The 23,864-nt window shown below is 46.4% G+C and overlaps 1 protein-coding gene across 1 annotated transcript in view; it reads left to right on the top strand.

The window, feature by feature from the left end:
• Positions 1-23,864, top strand: part of LOC147688566 (BOS complex subunit NOMO1-like) — a 301,458-nt gene that overhangs the window by 243,691 nt on the left and 33,903 nt on the right. Inside the window, exon 27 of the mRNA XM_086941434.1 lies at positions 702-812. Within this exon, the coding sequence (XP_086797560.1) occupies positions 702-812 (111 nt within the window). The remainder of the gene's footprint in view (positions 1-701; positions 813-23,864) is intronic.

The raw sequence follows: 23,864 nt of genomic DNA, 5'->3' as shown, positions 1-23,864 counted from the left end.
ACCATCATTAAAAAGGTGATTGGTGCTTTTACAGTCAAAGACTAAGGTATAGAATGCAAATTGAGAAAATGTGTACTTCAAAAGGAGAAAAAGTAGTTGCAAATAAAGTTCCATGATCTCATTATTTATAGAGAATGCTTAGTCATTAAAAGGTACAATTGATAATAAACTTTGATGGAAATAAACTGAGGCCAATTGTTAAGAAGTGAAGAGAGATCATATCACAAGATTGGAGCAGAGGCTAGAAGAGGCAGTTTGAAGAGTACAAGAGTGATGGCTGTGATCTTCCACTTCTCACTTTTTCAGTTCATGTTAGCATTTTGGATCTTCTGTGCTACCCCGACTTCCCTGTAGTCACTTCCACTTGTAATCTTTCCCAACATTTGCTGCAGATGATATTTCAGTATCATGAAACAAACTGTTTCTTGGTGTAGAGTTCTGGATGCTCAGATACATCACTGTGAGCCTCTGCGTAGTTGAAGTGCTTTTCCAGAAATATTGTGTTGCATGCCATTCATTTCCCATTAATGCAGGTGAATTGGATTAAAAATATGTATTGAGTGATTTTTGCTATATCTATTGTGACCTTCCCACCACATCACCATAATTGTAATATTGTTTTGCATGCCCTTGATATACCATTAATAAAGATGAAGTTCCTTAGGAATAGGCATTAATACAATGTGTTCTGATCATTTTAGGTTGCCAACACTGACATTGATGATGTAAATATTATCGCATTTCGGCAAATCAACCAGTTTGATTTAAGTGGCAATGTGATAACTTCATCTGAACATCTTCCTACTTTGTGGGTAAGTGTTAATCGCTTAGTTTTGCATCAGAGGCATGGCTGTCTAAGCCAATCTCGATATATGATATATAAATATTGGAGCACTCTTGCACCTGTAAAAATACATGTTAGTATTGTGGCTCCCTGTTACGTTTCATTCCACAGTCCTCAATAAAATATAGTCCTTATTTACTCCTCTTCAAATCCATAGTCCAGAACTCGTGGAAAGTGGTTTCTTTACTCCGTCTCCTGCCATCAACATAGAATACAGTTGGTTTGATAATACAAGACACAGATGATTCAGCTGATATGTGTTTTGTCCAACGTCTGACTTTTTCAAAGCTATATAGAGGAACCTATTGCAGAGATATGAGTTGAGTTGGGATTTATAGAGCGCGTAGCTACCCTAGGGCATCCCAGCGCTAGTGACCATAGATCCAAAAAAAGGGGGGGAGCAGAGGGAGTGGTGATCAAGGGAAGAGCCAGGTTTTTAGTTGTTTCCGAAAGCTAAGGTGATTGTGTTCTCGCCTCAGGGAGAGTGGGAGGGAGTTTCACAATCTGGGGGCATTATAAGAGAACAGGCGACCGCCGGTTCTGGCCTTCCTAATCCTTGAGACACTGGCGAGAGCGAGGGAGTTGGATCTTAGTTGTCTGTTGGACTGGTGCGGTTTCATCAGTGGTCTCAGAATGGGGGGGCCTTCGTCGTGCATTATTCTGTGAGAAATACACAAGGTTTTGAACGTGACCCGTTCTTTCACTGGAAGCCAGTGCAGGCTTTTGAGAGCTGGTTTGGCAGAACACCACGCTTTAGTTCTAGTCAAGATTCTGGCAGCCGCATTCTGTGCACATTGCAGTCTGTGGATTACAGAGGCTGGAGCCCCCAGATACAGCACGTTGCCGTAATCTAGTCTGGAGTTCACTAGCCCCTGCATCAGGAGTTTTCTGGATTGGGGGGGGATCAGATGGATGATCTTTCGTGACATCTTAATGAGGCCGAAACAAGTTCCTGCGGTTTTTCTGGCCTGGGTCTTGAAGCTGAGATCCTGGTCTAGCCAGATACCCAGACTTTTAACTTCGGATTTGGGGGTTGGTGGCGTTCCCATGCATGGTGGCTAGGGAAGGGATGTGGGGATCTTGTTAGGATTTCCCAGGAGAAGTATTTCCGATTTATCTCTGTTTAGTTTTAACCAGGAGTCACACATCCACTGGTACACCTTCTCTAGACAGGAGGATAGGTTGGAGTGGCTATTGCTTGATTGGTTGAGGGAAACAACCAGCTGGGTATCGTCGGCGTACATTATTGTTTTGATGCCAAAAGGTGTTACAACGTCCTCAAGAGGGGCCATGTAAACATTAAAAAGCGTGGGGCTCAGGGAAGATCCCTGTGGAACCCCACACTGGAGTGGCTGGGCATTGGAAGTGGCATGCCCATCTGACACTTGGAAGGATCTATCTTCCAGGAAGGATTTAATCCAGGCTAGGGCGGAGTCCGCTACTCCTATCAGACCAAGCCGGTGGACAAGGGTTGCATGGTCCACTGTGTCGAAGGCGGCACTCAGGTCGAGGAGGATCACTGCCACTGACCCTCCTGCGTCCATGATGCTCCTAGCTTCTTCGACCACGGCTAACAGTGCGGTGTCTGTACCCTGTCCCGGTCTGAACCCTGTCTGTGAGTGGCGAAGCAGATGATTGACTTCCAGAAATGAGGAGAGTTGCTGGTTGGCTACGCGCTCGGCAACTTTGCTGATGGCAGGCAGCAGCGAAATGGGTCTAAAGTAAGATGGCTCCATGGGGTCTAGCTGTGTTTTTTTTTTTTTTTTAGAAGAGCCTTGACCGTAGCTTTTTTCCAATTGGCTGGGACAGAGCCTGATTTGAAGGAGGCATTAATGAGGTTGGTAAAAGGGGGAGCTACCGTAGAGGCAACCAGTTTGAGCTTACTGATCGGGGCTGGATCTGACGGGGCACCACTTTTTACCGTTTGTAGGATGGATAAAAACATCTCTGTGGTGATTTGGGGGAAGGTGCGTTGGCAGGGGGCCTCTCGGAGAGGGGAGGGGTTAGTGCGGGCTTGTGTGGGGGTGGGGGCCGGTAGGGAGGTCAGAATTTTATCGATTTTTGCCGAGAAGAACTCGGCCATCTGGTTACATCTTACGCCCTCCAGGTCTGGAGTAGGTGGTGGGTCCTGAATTTTGGTGAGGAGATGTACAATACGGTAGGTCTCTTTTGCGGAGTTGGCCGCTGAAGCTATTTTTTTCTCGAAAAAGGTGGCCTGCGTTGTTTTTATAGAATTTTTATAGAGTCTGATATGGGATCTGTACTCTTTTATCTTCCGTAGTCCAATTTTTTTCTCCATTGGCGCTCTAGCCTTTTGCATTTTTTTCTTTGGTTGCGTAATTCCTGAGTAAACCACGGGAGTTTGGCAGATTTCCTTTATAGTTGGAAGAGATTTGAGTGGCAGGATTGAATTAAGAGAATCGTTGATCCATTCGTGCAATTGGACATCAGCTCTGGAGGGATCTGGGTCCAGTACAGGCATGGTGGAGGAAAGTGCTAGTGCCCAGGAGTTAGTGTCCAAATTTTTCCATGGGCGGGAGGGAATCTGGGGAAGGGGTATTTCCGACTTATTAGCTGATAGTTGAAGTTTAAAAGGAACTAAAAAATGGTCTGACCAGGGGAGGGGCATAGGGGGTTGTACTGACAATCTAGTGAGGTTGGAGAAAATGGGGTCTAGCAGATGTCCTTTCGTATGAGTAGGTACATTGTTTCGAAGTTGTAGGTTTACGGAGCCTAGGTCTGCTTTAAGATCAGCAGTAAGTTTGTTAGCGTGGTCGTCGAAGTGGAGATTTAAATCTCCAAGGATTGTAAAGTTCGAGGCTACGCAAGCGAGGGAGGAGATAGCGTCGTTTAGGGAGTCAGTAAAGCGCCCTACCGGTCCCGGGGGATGGTAGATTAGTATCCCGGATAGCGTGGTAGACGGTGGCCGGTGTATTGAAAAGTGGACATTTTCGCAGTCTAAGATGGGGCTGTCTTTAAACTGACAGGACAGGTAGTCGCGGTATATGATCGCTAAACCCCCTCCAATACCTGTGGGTCTATTGTGGGATTTTATGAGGTAGCCAGGTGGTAAAGTTTGAAGAATGTCTGGCTCCGAACCTGATGAGAGCCAGGTTTCTGTTAGGAAAAGGACGTCGATGTCGGAGTCTGTCAGAAGTAAGTTAATTTCTGTCTGATGCTTCGGAAGGGATCTGCAGTTAAGCAGGGCCATCCCGAGGCAAATAGGTTCGGGGGGGGGAAAGGGGTAAACCTATAGGAACAATGAGGACATCGTGAATGTACATCCTCCGGGGAAATGGTGCCGTTACATCTGGTAAGTGGAAGGTCTCGGAGTTGATGCAGAGATTCTTGGGAGTATTTGATGAGTAATTGGGTAGATGCGGCAGGGGTTGTGGGCTCAGGGCTCGGTCTGGCGCAGACGGGCTTGCCTTAGGCACGCCTTCGGCGCGCAAACGGCGCTCCCGCTGCGCTCGTCTGCTGCGCTTCCTGGCCAGGCACATTTTATAGGTGGTTGCTGGTGGGAACTTCCAGGAGGCGTGGCCTAAAGGGGGCATGGCCTGAAGGGGGCATGGCCACCGTCCTCGCGGTGCAATGGTCGTTAGGGGCGTAGGAGACGAACAAGGCAGCGTGGTAGCGCTAGAGTCCGCTGCCCGTGCCGAGTGTGTAGGTTTGCAGTGCCCAAGTAAGTTACTGAGTGATTAAAAGCAGTGAAACAAAGATCACAGTAAATTTTAAAAATATGCGAACACACACTCCCGGCTTCAGCCTCAGGAGTCGAATCAAGGTCTGCGCGCCAGTCGCTTGTAGTCAGCGTTTTATACTGGTCGTTGGTTGGGGGCCTGGCCTAAATGGGGCGTGGCCACCGTCCTCGCGGTGCAATGGCCGTTAGGGGCGTAGGAGATGAACAAGGCAGCGTGGTAGCGCTAGAGTCCGCTGCCCGTGCCGAGTGTGCAGGTCTGCAGTGCCCAAGTAAGTTACTGAGTGATTAAAAGCAGTGAAACAAAGAACACAGTAAATTTTAAAAATATGCAAACACACACTCCCGGCTTCCGTCTCAGGAGTGGAATCAAGGTCGAACTAATGAGTTCTAGAGTACGTATCCAGTTCAAGCAGTAAAACCAAACTATTAAGATACCAACCTAAAAAAGACCATTTGTCAACTTGTATAGCTTCGAAAATTAAGTAATGTTCCTTCACCAGTTCATAAAAGGTTGCCGTCAAATTATTTTCCAAATGACTTGAATTCTATAGTTTGTCGTTCTCATAGACCGTATAGCGTTAGACCGTGATAAGTGCTAGGCGTATCGTACAGGCAGAAGCAGTTCCAGCGGGCGTCCTGTACTAGCAGTCTCAATATATGTTTCCACAGTTTGTGATTACTACTCCAGCTTATGATATAAATGTTTTCTTTAAACCAAATATGAATTTAAATCAGCCAGAAATGTGATCAGAATTTAGGAACGGTATATTAAAACCAGAGTTGATCTACTTTGTAAGCCAAATGGGCTCATGAATGTGTCTTCTTAGAGAGTTTAATGCATTCTTTTCAACTGCAGTAAAACCGTGTCTTTCTACCAAGCCGTTGAGCATTATTGTCAGAGATCTTCTGAGACTGGCCACCTACTTTGCCCATAACATGTAATTCACTTCACGAGGACAGCCATGCTCAAGTAGAACTCCTTGTGCCTGACATACTGACCCTCTTTCGCTAAGGTCCTCAGTGAGTCTAGAGTTTTCTATGCCAGATTCAACACCTATTTTTTATGCTCCCTTTTATTGCAACTTTTGTTTGAAAGAAAGGAAAACAAAAATCAAACGGACTCCGTATTTCCAGTGTCTTGCAAACTGTAACTTCTACATTAAATTTGGTCCAATTGATATTTGACCCACAGGGGAACAGTGAAACGTGTGTATACTTCATCTGTTTGCTTGAGTCAGAAACAAATTGATTCGGGGGGCGTGGTCTGGCCACGCAGGAAGATGGCCGCCTGAGGGAAGAGCTCCGCCGAGGGACGGACCTCTAACGAGCTTCCTTCTCTTACCAGGCAGCCGGGATCCTGCTTTTGGTGCTCATATGACAGCGGAACCTGTGAGGAACGCTGCAACGGTCTTTTCTGTGGAGCAACGCTGAATTCCTCTGACCTTCAGCGAGACGAAGAAATGACTGCCTCCTCCGGTGTGCACATCGGAATTTGTGCGCTGATGATGCCGCGCTTCCTGTCAGGGTAAGCCGCGCCTCCTGCAACTTCAGGGCCGGGCTTTTCTCATGCCTTAGGCCGCACCCCCTCAGACGACGAGGCTGCACTCCTTTAACCATGAACATGCCGCGACTAACATTGTGTGCATTCTTAACACACAGCGCCCGCTTCCAATGCTTTAATAAGAGGATTTCTTTGAAGTTATGTGGCGAAGTACTCTGATGTTTAATTTTTTCACGGTACTTTTCATATGTTGGAGGCTTTTGAAGTATTTCATGCAGGAATTTCTACTCGGCCTCAGCTTGTTTTTGCTTCTGGAATCTCTTCAAATGAACTTTATATACTTCATTATGCTGCCTGTAACTGACAGTCAGTGACAATAAATTAACCCCTCCATTGGATTCTATTACTACATTTTGTGGTTTTGCATGACTCTGCTCTCTCATATACCACCTTCAGTTTAACAAATGCTCTTCCTGTGTACAGACTAATTCATCACCATGGCATTACTGGTCTGTTGTCGCTCCCACTTACTGCACCCTCATGCTTTATTTCTGAGGTAATGTTGGCGCGCACGATTTGTTACTTCAGTGTTGCGCTGGTTTAGTGAAACAATACTTGGTGTTTTGTGGCAATGTTGTAATGTTTTCCACTTTCAAGCATTAATTACATGCTGTGTGTAGTGGTCATTTACTTGCTACATATGTTTCACTGCCTCTTTGCTCTTTGATGCGTTATTGGTCTCATCATTGCCTCATATTCAAATATTCGCTATTGTAGACTGTCTCTACAAAGGTGCACCAACATGTCTAATAACAGAAATGGTGGTCGTGGACCTAAGCAGACACTTTTCACTGAAGTAGTAAAACAACCCTCTACTTTGTCGACTAAAAGTAATGGCTCTGCGTCGCCTCCTTTATCGCAAGCTACATCACCTCAGAGCGACAAGTCCTTGTCTGACACTATGCAACGCATTTTACAAGAACTTTTTGGGGTTAACCGTCGACTGGAGGGTCTGGATGTTACCATGAAATCATTGGCTGCAGAGACTAAGTCAATTAGGGCAGAACTCACTACTTTTCACACAAGGATTGACGCCATTGACTCTAAAATAATGGATATGGAAAGCCGACTGGATTCTGTTCAGGGTTCGGATCTGGACCTACTCTTTCTACACAGTAAGATCATCGATTTGGAAGATCGCAGTCGTAGAGACAATATCCGTTTTTTCGGCTTTCCAGAAAATATTGAAAAGCAAGATATGAAGACCTTTCTCTGTAATGCCCTCCCCATCCTGACTGGTATCTCTTTTGTTCCTCCTCTTGAGATCCAACGTGCTCATAGACTGGTCCACCACGTTCTGGTGCTTCTGCAAGACCCAGGCCAATTATTGCCTGTTTTTTTCGGCATGAACAGACCAGACAGATTTTATCAATGGCTCGTTCACGGGGCTCCTTTATATTTCAAGGTCATACCATCCACATGGCTGCAGACTTCTCTAAGGAAACAAATGAGCGGAGGAAGGCGTTTCTTTCCCTACGGCCCCAGCTACGTCAAATGGACATCAAGTATGGATTATTTGAGCCTGCATGTTTTCGTATTACCAGGAATGGAGAGTCTAAAGACTTTTATGATCCTGCCCTTCTCCAGCAGTTTCTAGATGATATCAAGTCCGATGATATGGAAACTCAAATCTTCTTCCTATACACAACTTTCTCATTCTACATCTACAAACATGCCAACATCTCACTTGAAGGACTCTGATGACTCCAGGCAACGTGGTAGGGATCTCACCCATTTGCCTCGCTCTCAGGAAGACAGGGACTCATCTTTACATTCCGTCTCCTCTCTCACTAACACACAGCAAAGGGACAAGTCTAGATCGCCTCTCAAGAAACCTTCTGATGCTGACTGAATTTCCCCTTTTTATGCTCTACTGTTTTCTCTTTCTTATTCCGTACGTTTGTAGCAATTCTTATTGTTGGTAATGCGTTTGCTGCTTGATTTGCCAGTTCCGAATCCAACGCACTGTATAATATGGTCACTTCTGCTACAGGTTTTACATATTGCTCTTTACCTTACTTTTATTTTATATTTTCCACCAATGCATTAGTTCCAGTTTTGAAGCTACTTATCCATTTTCAGGTTCTGCTTCTTGTATATTGCATGGTTATTGCCTCTTTCATGAGGGGTTGTATTTTCCTCTACATTCCCCTTCCTATGATGTTGTTCTTGTTGTCACGTTTGTCACTATATGTTTGATTCATTAGCTATTTTGTAGTTGCTTGATGTCTATTTTGTTTCATTATTTCATATGTTTAGATTCCATTCTGTCATTTTCTCCCATTTCTCCTCTAATGCATGACTTCATATTCTCCCTCCCCCTTTTTCTTTCTTTTACATCGGAGTGTTGGCTTTGTTTCCTTTCGTGCTTTATCTTTCATATTTTCTTCTTTCTATGTTTCGCATTTCTTTCTGTCACGTATCCCGTTTTCTTTTATTTTTTCACTTGTTCTATTATCTTTTACCCTTCTCTTATCATTCTTTTCTCATTTTGTTCTTTTGTCGCGTTTTCGTGATATGGTCATTTTGTTCTTTTTGCTTCATACTGTGGTTTATATCTTATTGTTCTTTTATATTTTACACTGGGTACTTTCAGCCTCCTAAGAGTATTTATACATTTGCATGTCTCGCTCATAGATAGTGCTTCACCTATGGAGATTCTTTTTTCCTGTTCATCCCTCTCCCTATGGTGCTATTATTATTGTTAAGTTTGATATTATATACTTATCTCATTGGATATCCCCTTCTAGTACGGTATATATTCATTTGATCGTTTCATATATATTTCACATTAGGTTCTGATATTTCTTATATTTCACCTCTCACACATTTTCATATATATTTCCTCTGCCCCCTCTTTTTCTACTTTCGATTTCTTGCTTTCTCCTTTATTTCTTCTCCTCATGCTCTTATCATATGACTCTTAAGTCACGGGGGTCATTAATGCTTTTCTATTTCTCTCACTATATATCGTGATAATTTCTTATGAGGGGGGTTGCAATTTTGAAGTGGTAATTTTATTCCATTGAGTTTTACTTATTCCATGTTATCATCTGTCCTTTGGATCCCCATTCTTCTTTACTCGAAGGGGGTCCGGCCTCGCTTGGCGTTGCTCTAAGTGCGCCCAGACCCGTAGTTAACAGTCTAGGTTGCTTTTCTCTTTTCTTTCTCTTTTTCTTTTTCTTTTATTTATATCTTTAATACTTCTTTTCTTCTATTTCTATTTACTTTGTCTATTCTAGATTTTGACTCTGCTTTTCTAATCTATTTTTCTTTTTTGCTTTTCCTTTCTTTTCTTTTTCCTCCTTTTCTTTTTATCTTCCCCAATCAGTTTTCCACCTTCTATACACCTTTTGTCTTCTGTTTCCCAGTGTAACATCTCTCTTCTTTTCTCTCTATTTATTTGTTCCCTCTTTTCCTCCTTCCTTATTTATTGCATCCTATTATCATGTCTCCTACTCATCCGTTATCTGTGATTTCCTGGAATGTTCATGGCCTCACCCATTATATAAAATGCAAGAAAGTTCTTTCCTATTTACACTCTAAGTATGTGGACGTTGCTTTATTGCAGGAGACTCATTTGGACGATATTGAATCCAGTAAACTCAGCAGAGACTGGGTTGGTAAAGTCATTCATAGAGTGTTTCTAAGCCTGATCCCACCAACCTAACCCTATTCGTAAATGTGGGGTGACCATCCTTTTCCGGAAGTCACTTCCTTTCACAATTTAAAAGACATGGTCTGATCCGGAAGGTCGGTATGTATTCGTTAAGCTGAAACTTGGAAATTCCTTCATTTGTCTTGGTTCTGTATACGCTCTGCTAAGTCCCAAAAAACAATTTTTCCTTCGACTCAATCGTCTTCTTACAAAAATAAATGCTTCTCAATTTCTCATTGGAGGTGATTGGAATTTGGCTCCGGACCCTGTTCTGGACAGAACAGGTTGCATTGATCCTGTCAATTCCTCGGATAGAGCCATTTTACGTGACATTCTTACTGACCCTGGTCTTGTGGACCATTGGAGACTCAGTCACCCACAGGATAAAGAGTACACGTTCTTTTCCTCTGCTCACGGTAAATTTTCATGTCTCGACTACTTTCTCCTTTCGCAACACAAAATTTTAGAAGCAGCCATATCTGATCACTCTCCTGTTCTCTTATCTCTTGATTTGGGTCTTTCGAGTCCAGGACGCAAGTCGTGGCGTTTAAATATAAACAAATATAAAACACCAACAGGTAATCTTCTTTTACAGTCACACTTGCGTGATTACCTTATCAATAATGAGGATTCAATTTCCTCTAAAAGGATGATCTGTGCAGCTGCTAAGGCAACCATCAGAGGTCAACTTATGCGGGACGCTGCTCTATATAACAAGAAAAACGCTGCCAAACAAGTCGATCTGGAAAATGACATTCGCCGACTCTCTCAATTGTATATTTCAAAACCGACTCTCCAAAACCGTAAGTTATTGGAACAGGCGCGCATGTAGGTTTTGATCCTGGTCGTTCCTCTCGGAATCATTTACGTACTCTCTCTCATGCTTTAAGGTCAGCTAAACATCTTGCTGATGATGCCCTACTTCTTTGTTTGGATGCTGAAAAAGCATTTGACCGCATTGAATGGGAGTACCTTTTTACCATAATGCAAATATTTGGATTAGGCGATCAATTTATAGCTAAAGTGCGATTGCTTTATGACCCCCCCCCCATCAGATCAAGTTAACTGCAGTGGCTCTCTTTCTACTCCATTTCCGATTCGGCGATGTACTCGTCAGGGTTGTCCACTTTCCCCTCTTCTTTTTCTTTTGGCTATGGAACCTCTGGCTGCCACAATACGTCAATCGGCCGCAGTGGTAGGTGTTCCCCTTCCAATTGGTCACTCTAAAATTTATTTATATGCGGATGATATTCTTCTCACACTTACTGATCTTCCCCACTCTTTCTGCTCTCCTCCGCGTCATCGACAATTTTTCTTCCTTCTCTGGCTATAAGATAAACTGGGATAAGAGTGAAGCATTACCATTGTCCATTGGTACTACACAGGATGTAATCTCTGGTTTTCCATTTCATTGGCAATCATCTCGGCTTAAATATTTGGGGATATTGATTAATAGAGGATTGGATAATATTGTCATGGACAATTTAACTCCTTTAATCTTGCAAATGCAAAGAGACTTTGATAAAAAGAAGGCCCTAGGCTTTGGGACAGGTTCAAGCCGTTAAGATGGTTACCCTACCGCGCTTTCTTTATGTTCTGGGTATGCTCCCTCTGAACATTCCCTTAACTACTCTTCGGTCCATTGACTCGAAAATTAAACTTTTTATCTGGGGTACGGCTAAACCACGTCTCACTTTGGCCAAATTGAAATCCCACCAATTGCAGGGAGGTTTAGCTCTTCTCTCTATTGAGCATTACTCCCTTGCCCTTCATCTTTCACAACTTTCTTTCTTTTTGCCTAAGTCTAAAGACATTCCCCAATGGGTCCCACTCGAAAGCCACTTACTGGGCCCTGGCCCTGGTTTGTCTCTTTTATATGGTAAGGGTTCCAGTTCTTCCGATCCTAAAAATCCTATATTATCCGAAATGTATAAATCTTGGCAAAGAAGTCAACGTATACTTAAATCTAACTCGCGGCTTCATATTAAAGCTCATTTGTGGTTCAACTCGGCTATTCGGGTTCGTGGCCGTACTTTGTCCTGGTCTATATGGCAACAAGCTGGTATTCATTCTCTAGAACAACTATTTCATGGTGACGATTTTAAATCTTTTTCCCAACTTAGGGAGTTCCACTTACCACCCACACAATCCTGTAAATATTCTCAACTTCAGCAAGCCCTCACAAAACATATAGGTTCCCCACCTGAGTTATTATCTACCTCTCCTATTTTGTCCTATCTGAATTTGTGGGGCAATCTTAAAGGTGTAACCTCTGGTCTTTATAAGACTTTCCTGCATCTTCTATTTTCGCAACCTCTCTCGAAAGCCCTTCAACTGAAATGGCAGTCACGCTTAGCAGTTACATATTCAAATACTCAATGGAATCACATTTTAGAAGGATTGAATGAGGGTGTTCGAGAATCTCGCCTTAAATTCTGTATTTTTAAAATCCTCCATGAATGGCACTGGTCTCCAGTCAAATTGCATCATGCTAAGTTACTCTCACATTCTCTGTGTTGGAGATGCTCTGCTTCCGGTTGTGATATTACGCACATTATTGGTGAATGCCCCCGTACCAGATCATTTTGGCTTTTTATAAGGAAGACTTTGGCTAGTACCAGGTCACTGCCTTTGCCCTTTACTCCTGCAAATATTATTCTACACGATTTTCGTGGCCTTCCGAGGTTTTCTAAACCACAGGTTCGTCTTCTCCATACTGCTTTGGCTACGGCCAAAATTTGTATATTACGTCATTGGAAGTCTTCCTTGTCTCCTTCTCAGGAAGAGTGGTTGGTGGCAATGGAACAAACAGCTTCTCACAAACGTATAATCTATAATCTACAGGATCAGGCTTCCATTTTTCTCCAAATCTGGTTCCCATTCCTGGTAACTACAGTGGTGTAAGCGGGACTGCAGGAAGAGGCAGGAGACGAGTCTTAGTAAGCAAAGAAAAAGGCTTTATTGTTGACAAGAGCTGGTCTGTACTTCTGAGTCTGCCAGGGGGCTTCCTTGGTGAGCGACTCCTCTCGGTCCGACTCTTGGATAGGACACCCTCGGTCCGCCTTTTCTTTAAGGTCCGCCTTCGGTCGACACCTTCTGGCTCCGTCGTGTCGCCCTCTCAATCCGGTTACATGTAAATGAAGGGAGAAAAGCGCGTTACTGTCACGGCCTTTCTCTTTCTGAATCCCATACACCAGGGGGGAAGGGGACGTGAGGTGAATTCTGACTAGTGCTCCCACTTAATTAGCTACTTGTCACCCGTGTGATTGTGCATCCAACAAGTGGCAGAAGTGAACTATCCGCACCTTCCCCCTTCCCGTGTCTAATCTTGAAGCGCTCTAGCGCCTCACCCGTCTCCCGATCCAACCCGCTATGCGTTCACGTACCTCGCGAAGCCACGCCCCTCCGGGGGAGTGGCTGGGCGGCTCGCGGTGTCGGTGGCCTCCCGGCTCAGCTCCGGACTCTGGTTCCCCTCCGGTGGCTGCTGGAAGTCTCTCGTCTCTGCGGGGCTCCTCTCGCTCTTCCTCGATCCGGTAGACGTCCTCTCCCTCGAGTCTCACTGGTGGCCTCTCCTCTGCGGGGCTGATGTCCGACGGGCTTTGCTCCAGCTCCGCGTTGTCTTCCTGTCGGTAGTCCTGGGGATCTTCCTGCATCCGCTGGAATCCCTCGCAGGTCTCTCTCTCCTCCGTAGTCTCACTTGGCTGGATCCGTCGCTGCAGTCTCCAGTCCGGTGAGTCGTCCTCCCACCACTCGATCTCCTCCTCGTCTCTGCTTCGAATGGCGCCTCTCCTCCAACAAACTGCTCCGCCGGTGTACAGACACACCTGTTCTGGCTCACCTGCCTCTTTTTGAGCGGAGTTTGGCCACTCCCCCTCATAACCTGGAGACCATTTAAAGGGGCCGCCGATCAGATCCTCTTCTTCTCCGCTGTACTGTTCCTCTACTTGGTGCCAACACGGCGATTCCAGACTGGGCTGTGGAAACAAAAGGGGGGGTCTACAAGTTACTTTGACCCCAGGGGGCGCCTCGGGCACCCCGTTACACTCCTCCCCCCTTGAACTCTTCCGATCGGGAAGAGGATAGCGTGAAAGAAAGTCAGCCCCGACATTGTCAGTTCCACGCTTATGAACCACAGAAAAGGAGTAAGGTTGCAGGGCCAAGAACCAGCGCATCACCCTGGCGTTATTCGCTTTATTACGGGCCATCCATTGTAGGGGAGCATGGTCAGTATACAGGGTAAACGGTCTGCCCTCCAGGTAATAAGACAATTTGTCCACAGCCCACCTTATCGCTAAACATTCCTTCTCTACCGTGGCATACTTCAGTTCACGGGGAAAAAGTTTTCGACTAACGTATAGAATAGGGTGGTCCGTCCCCTCCTCGGATTTTTGTGAGAGTACCGCCCCTATCCCATATTCTGACGCGTCTGTGTGCAAAAAGAAAGGTTTTGAAAAATCAGGGGACGTCAGAACCGGGGTGGAAGTGATACACTTTTTCAAGGCAGTGAAAGCCTCTTCCATCTCCCGAGTGGGGTGGAGTAGTGTTTTCCCCGGGTTCCTGTTTCTTAGGGTGTCAGAAAGGGGGGCCGATATCTGGGAGAACATCGGAATGAACCTACGATAATAGCCAATCAACCCCAGAAACGCCCTCATATCTTTTCTCGTTTTGGGAAACGGGGTCTCTGCAATGGCTCGGACTTTCTCTATCTGGGGTTCTATCATCCCATGCCCCAAGACATAGCCCAGATATTTTACTTTTTGATAGGCCATTCGTGATTTCTTAGCGTTGATTTTTAAGCCTGCTTGTTGTAGTGTATCTAATACCTTCTGGAGATGATCCAAGTGGGTTTCCCAGTCGGGACTAAAGACGACAATGTCGTCGAGGTATGCAGAGGTGAACATGGACAACTCTTTCAATACCGTATTCATCAATCGCTGAAAGGTGGCAGGGGCACCGTGCAGACCGAAGGGGAGGACGGTAAATTCATAGTGACCGTCCTCGGTCGAGAAGGCTGTTTTGTGTCTGTCTTCCTCGTGGAGGGGTACCTGCCAGTATCCTTTGGTCAGATCGATGGTACTGATAAATTTGGCCTCCCCTAACTTCTCGATCAGCTCATCTATGCGGGGAATCGGATAGGCGTCAAACCGCGATACTTCGTTAAGGGCGCGAAAGTCCATGCAGAATCTTCTTGTTCCGTCGGGTTTTGGAATCAACACTATTGGGCTAGACCAGTTACTCTTTGAGGGGCGTATTACACCCAACTTCAACATATCCTGGATTTCCTGTTTTATTCCTTGGCGTCTGGCCTCAGGGACTCGGTATGGCCTGATTTTCACGATTTTTCCAGGCTCTGTATTTATCCTATGAGTGGCTAACGTGGTCCTTCCTGGAACGTCGGAGAAGACTCCTGCGTTCCTTCTTAAGGTGTTCATCAATTCTCGTCTGTCTTTGTCCATCAGGTCTTCATTCACGACTAGTTGGTCTATCGTACTGGAGGACGGCAGGGGGAGAGGTTCCGTCAAGTGTATCCCGGTGGGAGGGGGTCCCAGCCACTTCTTTAACAGGTTTACATGAAAGACTTGAGCCTTCCTCTGGGTGATTTGTAGCTTATAACTGGTGTTACTGATAGTACTTATGATCTTGAAAGGGCCTCCCCATTCTGCTTTAAACTTTTGGGAGGAGGATGGTAGGAGTACCAGAGCCCAATCTCCCGCTGCCATCCTTCTCCATTTTTTTCCTTTATCGTAAAATGTTTTCTGGCGCTGTTGGTTTTTCTCAAGATTGGCATACGCGAGTTCTCTTAATTTTCCAATTTTGGACCTGAGATTACGGGCGTATTCTAGGGTTTTCAATGTTTCGTCAGGTGTTTCTTTCTCCCAGGCTTCTTTGGTCATTTCTAAGAGGGATCGGGGTTGTCGCCCATATAACAGTTCGAAAGATGAAAACCCCAAGCTACTCTGTTTCTGACCTCTTAGGACATACAAAGCAAGTGGCAATACTTGATCCCACTCTGCTCCGTTGACTTCTAGCATCTTTCTTAGGGTTGTTTTCAGGGTCCTGTTGTATCGCTCGACGAGGCCGTCGGTTTGGGGGTGGTAGACCGCCGTTCTGATCTGATGGATTCTTAGCAGCTGGCACACCTCCTTCATGAGCCTTGATACAAAGGGCGTTCCCTGGTCGGTGAGGATCTCCTTCGGGAATCCTACTCTTGAAAACATTTCAATCATCCGGTCGGCTATGTGTTTGGTCGTTGCGACAGTCAATGGATAAGCTTCTGGGAATCGAGTGGCATAGTCCACTATCACTAACACGTACTGATATCCCTTTCTTGTTTTTGGGAGGGGTCCTATCAGGTCCATGCCAATCCGCTCAAAAGGGGTCCCTATTATTGGCAGGGGTTGGAGGGGAACAGCCGGGGGTCTGGTCATGTTTTTTTTCTGACATACCTCGCACTCCTGACAATATTTCACCGTGTCTTTGTATATCCCTGGCCAATAGAAGTGGCGGAGCAGGTTTTGCGTGGTTTTCTCTGCCCCTATATGTCCGGCTACCAAATGGGCATGGGCGTAGAACAACACCTGCTCCCTGAAGGATATGGGTACTAGCAGTTGATCTGGATCATCTTTTTGGGCCTGCCTATACAGCAATTCGTTTTTAACCATAAACCTTGGATATTGCAAGGGAAGTAGGTTCTTATCTCTTTCTGCCGCGTCCCACGCGTTGGAGAGGGACGCGTCATTTAACTGAGAGAATCGAAAACTACGGTCAAGCACCCATGGTTCGTCTGATATCAAGGCAGGGACGTTTCTCTCCCTATGTCCCAAATCTGAGGGGGGGTCTGTGGTAGCTAGGCTGTGATTAAACATGTTTAGAAAATCTGGGTTATCAGTCCCTATAATGAGGTCCTCAGGGAGAGTGGCCAAAACCCCCACCCTTAGCGTATGTGGACTCCTCCCTACTGGTTCAATGGGCAGCATTGCCACTGGATAGGCCTTGACATCCCCGTGTACACAGCGTATGTTCACCCGGGTTTGTAAGAGGATCTGGGAGGGTAGAACCAGACGGGAGTGTACCACTGACTGGCGACAGCCAGAGTCTAACAGGGCCTGGAGGGAGGTGCCGTTTACCCCAACACTTACCCTGAATGCTTGACCCATTTCGCTGGAGAACATCACCGCCTTGGGAAGATAGCCGACCTCCATAGGTTCCTCCGGCGGTTTCCTACGGGGGCAGAGCCGGGCGATGTGTCCCCAGGTGCCACATTCAAAACACTGCGGCCCTGTAGGCAGAGGTCCCTCTGTTCTCCATGTTCTTGTCCTTGGGATTTCTGGAGGTTTCACTGGTTTCCTTTCGGGTTTCATCAGTGTCTTATGTTTCTCGCTCTCCCAGGTTTGTGAGATCCTAGGTTGGACTCTAGAGAAGGTCGTCGCCATGTCCACGGCTTTTTCGGTAGTGAGGTGGTGGTGTTGTCGTAGCCACCTCTGGGTGGCGTAGGGCAGAGCCTCCAAGAACTGCTCTAAGTATATCCTGTCCATGATCTCTTCCCTCGTGCTTACTGTCGGGGTCAGCCATTTGTCGGCGGCCATCTTGAGCCTCACGAACAAGGTTTTTGGGGACTCTCCAGGGGCTCCTCTCTCTTTACGGAACCGGATTCGGTAGGCCTCCTGGTCCAGCCCCAAGTGGTCTAGGATTATCTTCTTTACATCAGCATAGGTAGTATCACCCGTGGGGTTGGCCACCTGATAGGCCGCCTGGGCTTCTCCTACGAGGAGGGGTGCCAAGAAGAACGGCCACTTGGGTACTGGCCACCCACACGCACGGGCCGCCCTTTCAAAATTGAGCAAGAAGGCGTCCGGATCCTCGCCTGGCTGGTACTTTTGCAGGGACACGCCACTTATATGAGGGTTAGCGGCGGACGCGGTGGCTGGTCCCGTGATAACTGGATTCTCCATTGCTCTTGCAGCCACAGCATTTTTCATGGCCTCTCTATCTGCTGCTGACGTGATGATCTGCTGTTGAATGGCCCACTCTAATCTCTCTTGCCCCTTCACTAATGACTGCACCACCTCATCCATCTTGGCGTCACAGATGGTTACACTGCCCGCATTCTCCACCACTGTAAGCGGGACTGCAGGAAGAGGCAGGAGACGAGTCTTAGTAAGCAAAGAAAAAGGCTTTATTGTTGACAAGAGCTGGTCTGTACTTCTGAGTCTGCCAGGGGGCTTCCTTGGTGAGCGACTCCTCTCGGTCCGACTCTTGGATAGGACACCCTCGGTCCGCCTTTTCTTTAAGGTCCGCCTTCGGTCGACACCTTCTGGCTCCGTCGTGTCGCCCTCTCAATCCGGTTACATGTAAATGAAGGGAGAAAAGCGCGTTACTGTCACGGCCTTTCTCTTTCTGAATCCCATACACCAGGGGGGAAGGGGACGTGAGGTGAATTCTGACTAGTGCTCCCACTTAATTAGCTACTTGTCACCCGTGTGATTGTGCATCCAACAAGTGGCAGAAGTGAACAATCCGCACCTTCCCCCTTCCCGTGTCTAATCTTGAAGCGCTCTAGCGCCTCACCCGTCTCCCGATCCAACCCGCTATGCGTTCACGTACCTCGCGAAGCCACGCCCCTCCGGGGGAGTGGCTGGGCGGCTCGCGGTGTCGGTGGCCTCCCGGCTCAGCTCCGGACTCTGGTTCCCCTCCGGTGGCTGCTGGAAGTCTCTCGTCTCTGCGGGGCTCCTCTCGCTCTTCCTCGATCCGGTAGACGTCCTCTCCCTCGAGTCTCACTGGTGGCCTCTCCTCTGCGGGGCTGATGTCCGACGGGCTTTGCTCCAGCTCCGCGTTGTCTTCCTGTCGGTAGTCCTGGGGATCTTCCTGCATCCGCTGGAATCCCTCGCAGGTCTCTCTCTCCTCCGTAGTCTCACTTGGCTGGATCCGTCGCTGCAGTCTCCAGTCCGGTGAGTCGTCCTCCCACCACTCGATCTCCTCCTCGTCTCTGCTTCGCTCCGCGCCTCTCCTCCTACAAACTGCTCCGCCGGTGTACAGACACACCTGTTCTGGCTCACCTGCCTCTTTTTGAGCGGAGTTTGGCCACTCCCCCTCATAACCTGGAGACCATTTAAAGGGGCCGCCGATCAGATCCTCTTCTTCTCCGCTGTACTGTTCCTCTACTTGGTGCCAACACGGCGATTCCAGACTGGGCTGTGGAAACAAAAGGGGGGGTCTACAAGTTACTTTGACCCCAGGGGGCGCCTCTGGCACCCCGTTACAAGTGGATTGACTGTCTCCACTCCTTCCTCTCCTACGACTGCTATCCCTTCTTAATTCTATCCTCTTCAGGATCCCCCTTTTCTTGTTCCTTTGTCTGATCTTCACCTCTTCCCATTTCTCTTGCTTCCATCTTCCTTTTTTAGTTGGTTTTGTTACTCTTGGGTTCTTTTTTATTTTCTCTTTTTTTTTCTTTCCTTTTCTTTTTCTGTTCTCTCTCTTTTTCCTTTCTTTCCTTTTTCTTTTCTCTATCTTCTTCTCTTCTATTACATTCCTGCTTGTATCTTCCTTGTTCCATTGTCTTATGAATTATGGAATATTTGCAATTTTTTTGCTCCCTCACCTTTGTTATATCTTATGCAAAATGTTCTCATCTGTACTATATTTCATTTATCAATATCTTCTGTTGTTTTCTCCCTGCATCTATATATACATTTGTATTTTCATCTATAAATTTCTTAATAAAAAAATTCAACACGAGAAACAAATTGATTCTTAAGGGCAGTTTGGCCTCTGTAAATATAAAAAAAAAATTGCAAGTTTGAATCTTGGGAATCAAAAGCCACGTTGGTCGAACTTCTGTGCCTCTACTCCCGTAAAAGAAACAATCGGAGATCCTCAGGAAGTAGTGGAGCCTGGTCACAAGTGGACAAGTACATATTCTGTTTTTTATGTGCAAGGAAAGCCTCAGTAACACTATTTGTGTATTCTCTGTAGGCCCCCCCTCAGGCTCTATGGCAGCACCTCCTGTAGAAGACCTATGCAAGACTAAGTGTAACACGAACCAACAAACAGCCCCTAGATCAGACATCACCAGCTCACAGACCAGCGTAGAGTTTCTGCTCTAACATTCTGTGAATCAAATACAAGTGGTATGGCATTCTCCAAGTTGATTTAAATAGTTCTGAGGCTGGGGAAGTACTTTGGCTTTGGTTATCTTACCCTTAAAGATAGGATGGCCAATATGTAGTATGCTAATAAAGAGGTAGCCCATCCTTTTACATTGTTAGATTGAGAAAGCCTTTTTAAATCCTTGTGGGGTGACCACGTGCAAATAAGAGGACTCATCATAGGGATACTTGAGGCACCAAGGGAAAACAAACATTTACAGGACCAATGTTTTTTATTCTTGTGTCTTCAGCTTGTCCATCTCCGTCCTTTGCGCACTTGGTCTCCCTTTGCCTCTGTTCTACAGTCTGTCTCTCTGTTTTTCTTACTCCTTCTTCCTATGCCTCTTTCAGTCTATCTCCTTCTGTCCCATTATGGCACATTTTATCTGTCTTACTCTTTGGCTCACCCTCATTCTTTTCCTGTTTTTGTTCCTTCATCTGTTTTTCTGTTTTGTTATCACCTCCTTTCTCTGCCTCTATTGGTCTCTCTTATCCTGTTGATGTCACACTCCTGTACTGTTGGGAGCTCCCTTAAAGTAATACACTAACCTAGTTCAACAACTCGAGATCATGCCTTTAATTCCATCTGTAGTCCACTAATTCCCCAAGCTCAGGGACCTTCTAATCATATCAGCAATACCAAATAAACTCTTGTCTAAAAAAACTGTAAGTAAAAGAGTTAGCCTTAGTACTACCTCTTAAATAGATAAATGAATATAAAGGAAAATAACGGAATAATAGAAGGGATTCCTTGTGACGTCTGTTAATAGCTCCTGGGGTGACCAGTGGGCACTCTTCCGGGCTGTGGTGGGTTCTGTGATGTACCACTTTTGTATTGCACTTTAGTTGAAAATTCAAATTCAATGTGGATTGTCAAGACTTATCTCAAGGAGGAGATAGTATTGGAGACGGTAGTCACATACGTCTATGTTCAGCCACTGCTATTACTGGGGAAAGATAGCTTGCTACTGAACTTATGAAAGACATGGCAGGTGAAATAATGATCAAGAAAGAAAACCAAAGGCTTGTACCCAACCTAGGGCCTACCTATGGTTTTTAAATTCCTTTGTTGATTTTACTCTGTATAACTCAGCAATTCATTTGTGGTCAGTCTCATCCAACGGGTTGAGGTGGGGTGATTTTGAGTTCCCAGCTATCTTTCAAAACATTCCTTTCTCAGTTATTTTACTATTGTTGTGTTTCTCAGTAGACACTGATGCCTGACAAAATGTCATCATGCATTTGTCCTTTGTCAAAGGGATCGAACCAAGGATTTTAAACAAGCTGTTAAAACCCAATAACCCCCCACACAAAGGTGCTATAAGATTCTCAACTGCAAAACATGCCGATTAAATGGCAAATTGTTTGCCAAATATCTGCATTAACATCTAAGAGACTGGGCAGAAGCTGATGGTCTGCCATGATGGGGAAGACTGGGTTTAGAGCACGCTGTTCCATAGTGGAAAATGGCCTGGTGATGAGAACGATTCTGAATAAGTGCATAAGGTACAAGAGACATCAAATTTACACCCCCTTAATGGACTTCTTTTGACAGCTCGACTGCATTGATAAGAACTCTGTATGGATAAAGTTTCTGCCAAGTATCCCATGCCAGTTATTAGCACTAGTAATCGAACTGCAACATCCACTGCACTACCGGTGCCACTGTCACTATTCAGAGGTGCTGAAGTTGGTGAACGGTCTAAAGCAAGGCTGCCGGCTGCCTTTTGACTCCTATTATGTTTCACCCATAAACTGCAGACTTTCATAAGGTGATGTTGGTCTTTTTTTCCTCCAAATTAGTGACTGGTGATTTACGAGTCTGCTTGCACACAGAAGGTCTCATCCTGTTGGACCTCATCCTTTTTGGTCTTCAGCAAAACTTCTACAAGTTATCCAAGTATGCCAAGTATAGCCACCTAATAACTAATATCGGCAAACGTAAAGTTACAATCTTGTGTAAAGTCCAAGGGCAAAGAGTGAACTTAGGTAGCATCTTGACAAGTTATCACAAAGTAATTTTTGAATATAAATATTTGGGTTGGCGTTCTGTAATGATTTAGCTTTGGTAGAACAATTCCAGAAGACAAAACTCAAAAAATTAGCTCTACTCCATGCTGACTGTAACTGGAGACGAAATTATTCTCCAGAAAAAAAAAGATATCTACCAAGCCCAACACAAACAGTGAAAAAGCTCTATTTTACAAACCAAGGCAACCTATTTTTTCAACAAAATTTTGAGTTCCACAAATAAATCCAAATAAATATTTGCAATTGTTGGTGAGCTATCTAATCCAGACAGAGTCATGGTTAAACCTGCTCCTACTCAGGCACTTTCTGATTTGCTGGACACCTTTTTTTTATTGACAGAATCAACACCATCAAGACCAGTCAGCTGCGTTGAGGAATTGTCACTCCCTGTGTCAGTTTCCCATTATCAGCAGAGAAGGTTTTTTGAACCTTCTAATGAAGGTCAGATCTGGATCTCCGTCGGACTGTTGTCCCCCACATATCTTGAGGGAAGCTTTTCTCACATGTCCCGATCTCCCTCTCTCGCTTTTGAATAATTCTCTTGCTCAGGGGGCGGTTCATAAAGCTTTTAGAGAATCATAAATAGTTCCAATCATGAAGAAATTGGGGCCAGACCCTCTAGCCCTAAAAAACTATCATCCAATTTCTTTGCTCTCCTTTTTAGCCAAGGTTTTAATCAATCAATCAATCAGTGACACTTATAGAGCGCGCTACATACCCGTAGGGTCTCAAGGCGCTGGGGGGGGGGGGGGCCGCTACCGCTCGAACAGCCAGGTCTTCAGCTTCTTCCTGAAGGAGAGGTGGTCTTGGGTCAGGCGCAGGTCGGTCGGGAGGGAGTTCCAGGTCTTGGCGGCCAGGTAGGAGAAGGACCTTCCTCCTGTAGTCGCTCTTCGGATGCGGGGGACGGCGGCGAGGGCGTGGTTGGCTGATCGGAGGTGGCGTTTGGGAGCGTAGAAGTTGATCCGGCTGTTGAGGTAGCTCGGGCCTTGGTCGTGTAGGGCTTTGTGTGCGTGGGTGAGGAGGCGGAAGGTGATTCTTTTGTTGACGGGGAGTCAGTGAAGGTCTCTCAGATGTCCGGTGATGTGGCTGGTTCGTGGGATGTCGAGGATGAGTCTGGCTGAGGCGTTCTGGATCCGCTGGAGTCTCTTCTGGAGCTTGGCGGTGGTACCGGCGTAGAGGGCGTTGCCGTAGTCCAGTCGGCTGGTGACGAGGGCCTGGGTGACGGTCTTCCTGGTCTCGGTGGGGATCCACCAGAAGATCTTCCGTAGCATGCGTAGGATGTTGAAGCACGCCGAGGAGACGTTGTTGACTTGCCGGGTCATGGAGAGGGAGGAGTCCAGGATGAAGCCCAGGTTGCGTGCATGGTCTGTCGGTTTGGGTGCGGTGCCCAGGGCAGGAGGCCACCAGGAGTCGTCCCAGGCGGAGGGTGATGAGCCCAGGATGAGGACCTCCGTCTTGTCCGAGTTCAGTTTCAGGCAGCTGGTCGTCATCCACTCGGCTACCTCTTTCATCCCTTCGTGCAGGTTGGCTCTGGCGGAGGCGGGGTCGTTGGTCAGGCAGAGGATCAGCTGGGTGTCGTCGGCGTAGGAGATTATGCTGAGGTTGTGTTTGCGTACGATGGCCGCGAGGGGGCTCATGTAGACGTTGAAGAGGGTGGGGCTCAACGAAGATCCTTGAGGGACGCCGCAGATGACTTCGGAGGCCTCTGACTTGTACGGTGGTAGGCGGACTCTCAGTGTTCTTCCGTCGAGGAAGGAGACGATCCATTCCAGCGCCTTGTCCTGGATTCCGATGTTGCTGAGGCGCTGTACTAGGGTGCGGTGGCAGACCGTGTCGAATGCCGCGGAGAGGTCTAGGAGGATGAGGGCCGCTGTTTCTCCATTGTCCATCAGGGCTCGGATGTCATCGGTGGCGGCGATGAG

This window comes from Lissotriton vulgaris, chromosome 10 (assembly GCF_964263255.1).
Source record: "Lissotriton vulgaris chromosome 10, aLisVul1.2, whole genome shotgun sequence".
In the NCBI taxonomy this organism is placed as follows: Eukaryota; Metazoa; Chordata; class Amphibia; order Caudata; family Salamandridae; genus Lissotriton; species Lissotriton vulgaris.
This window is presented reverse-complemented; position numbering and strand designations above follow the sequence as displayed.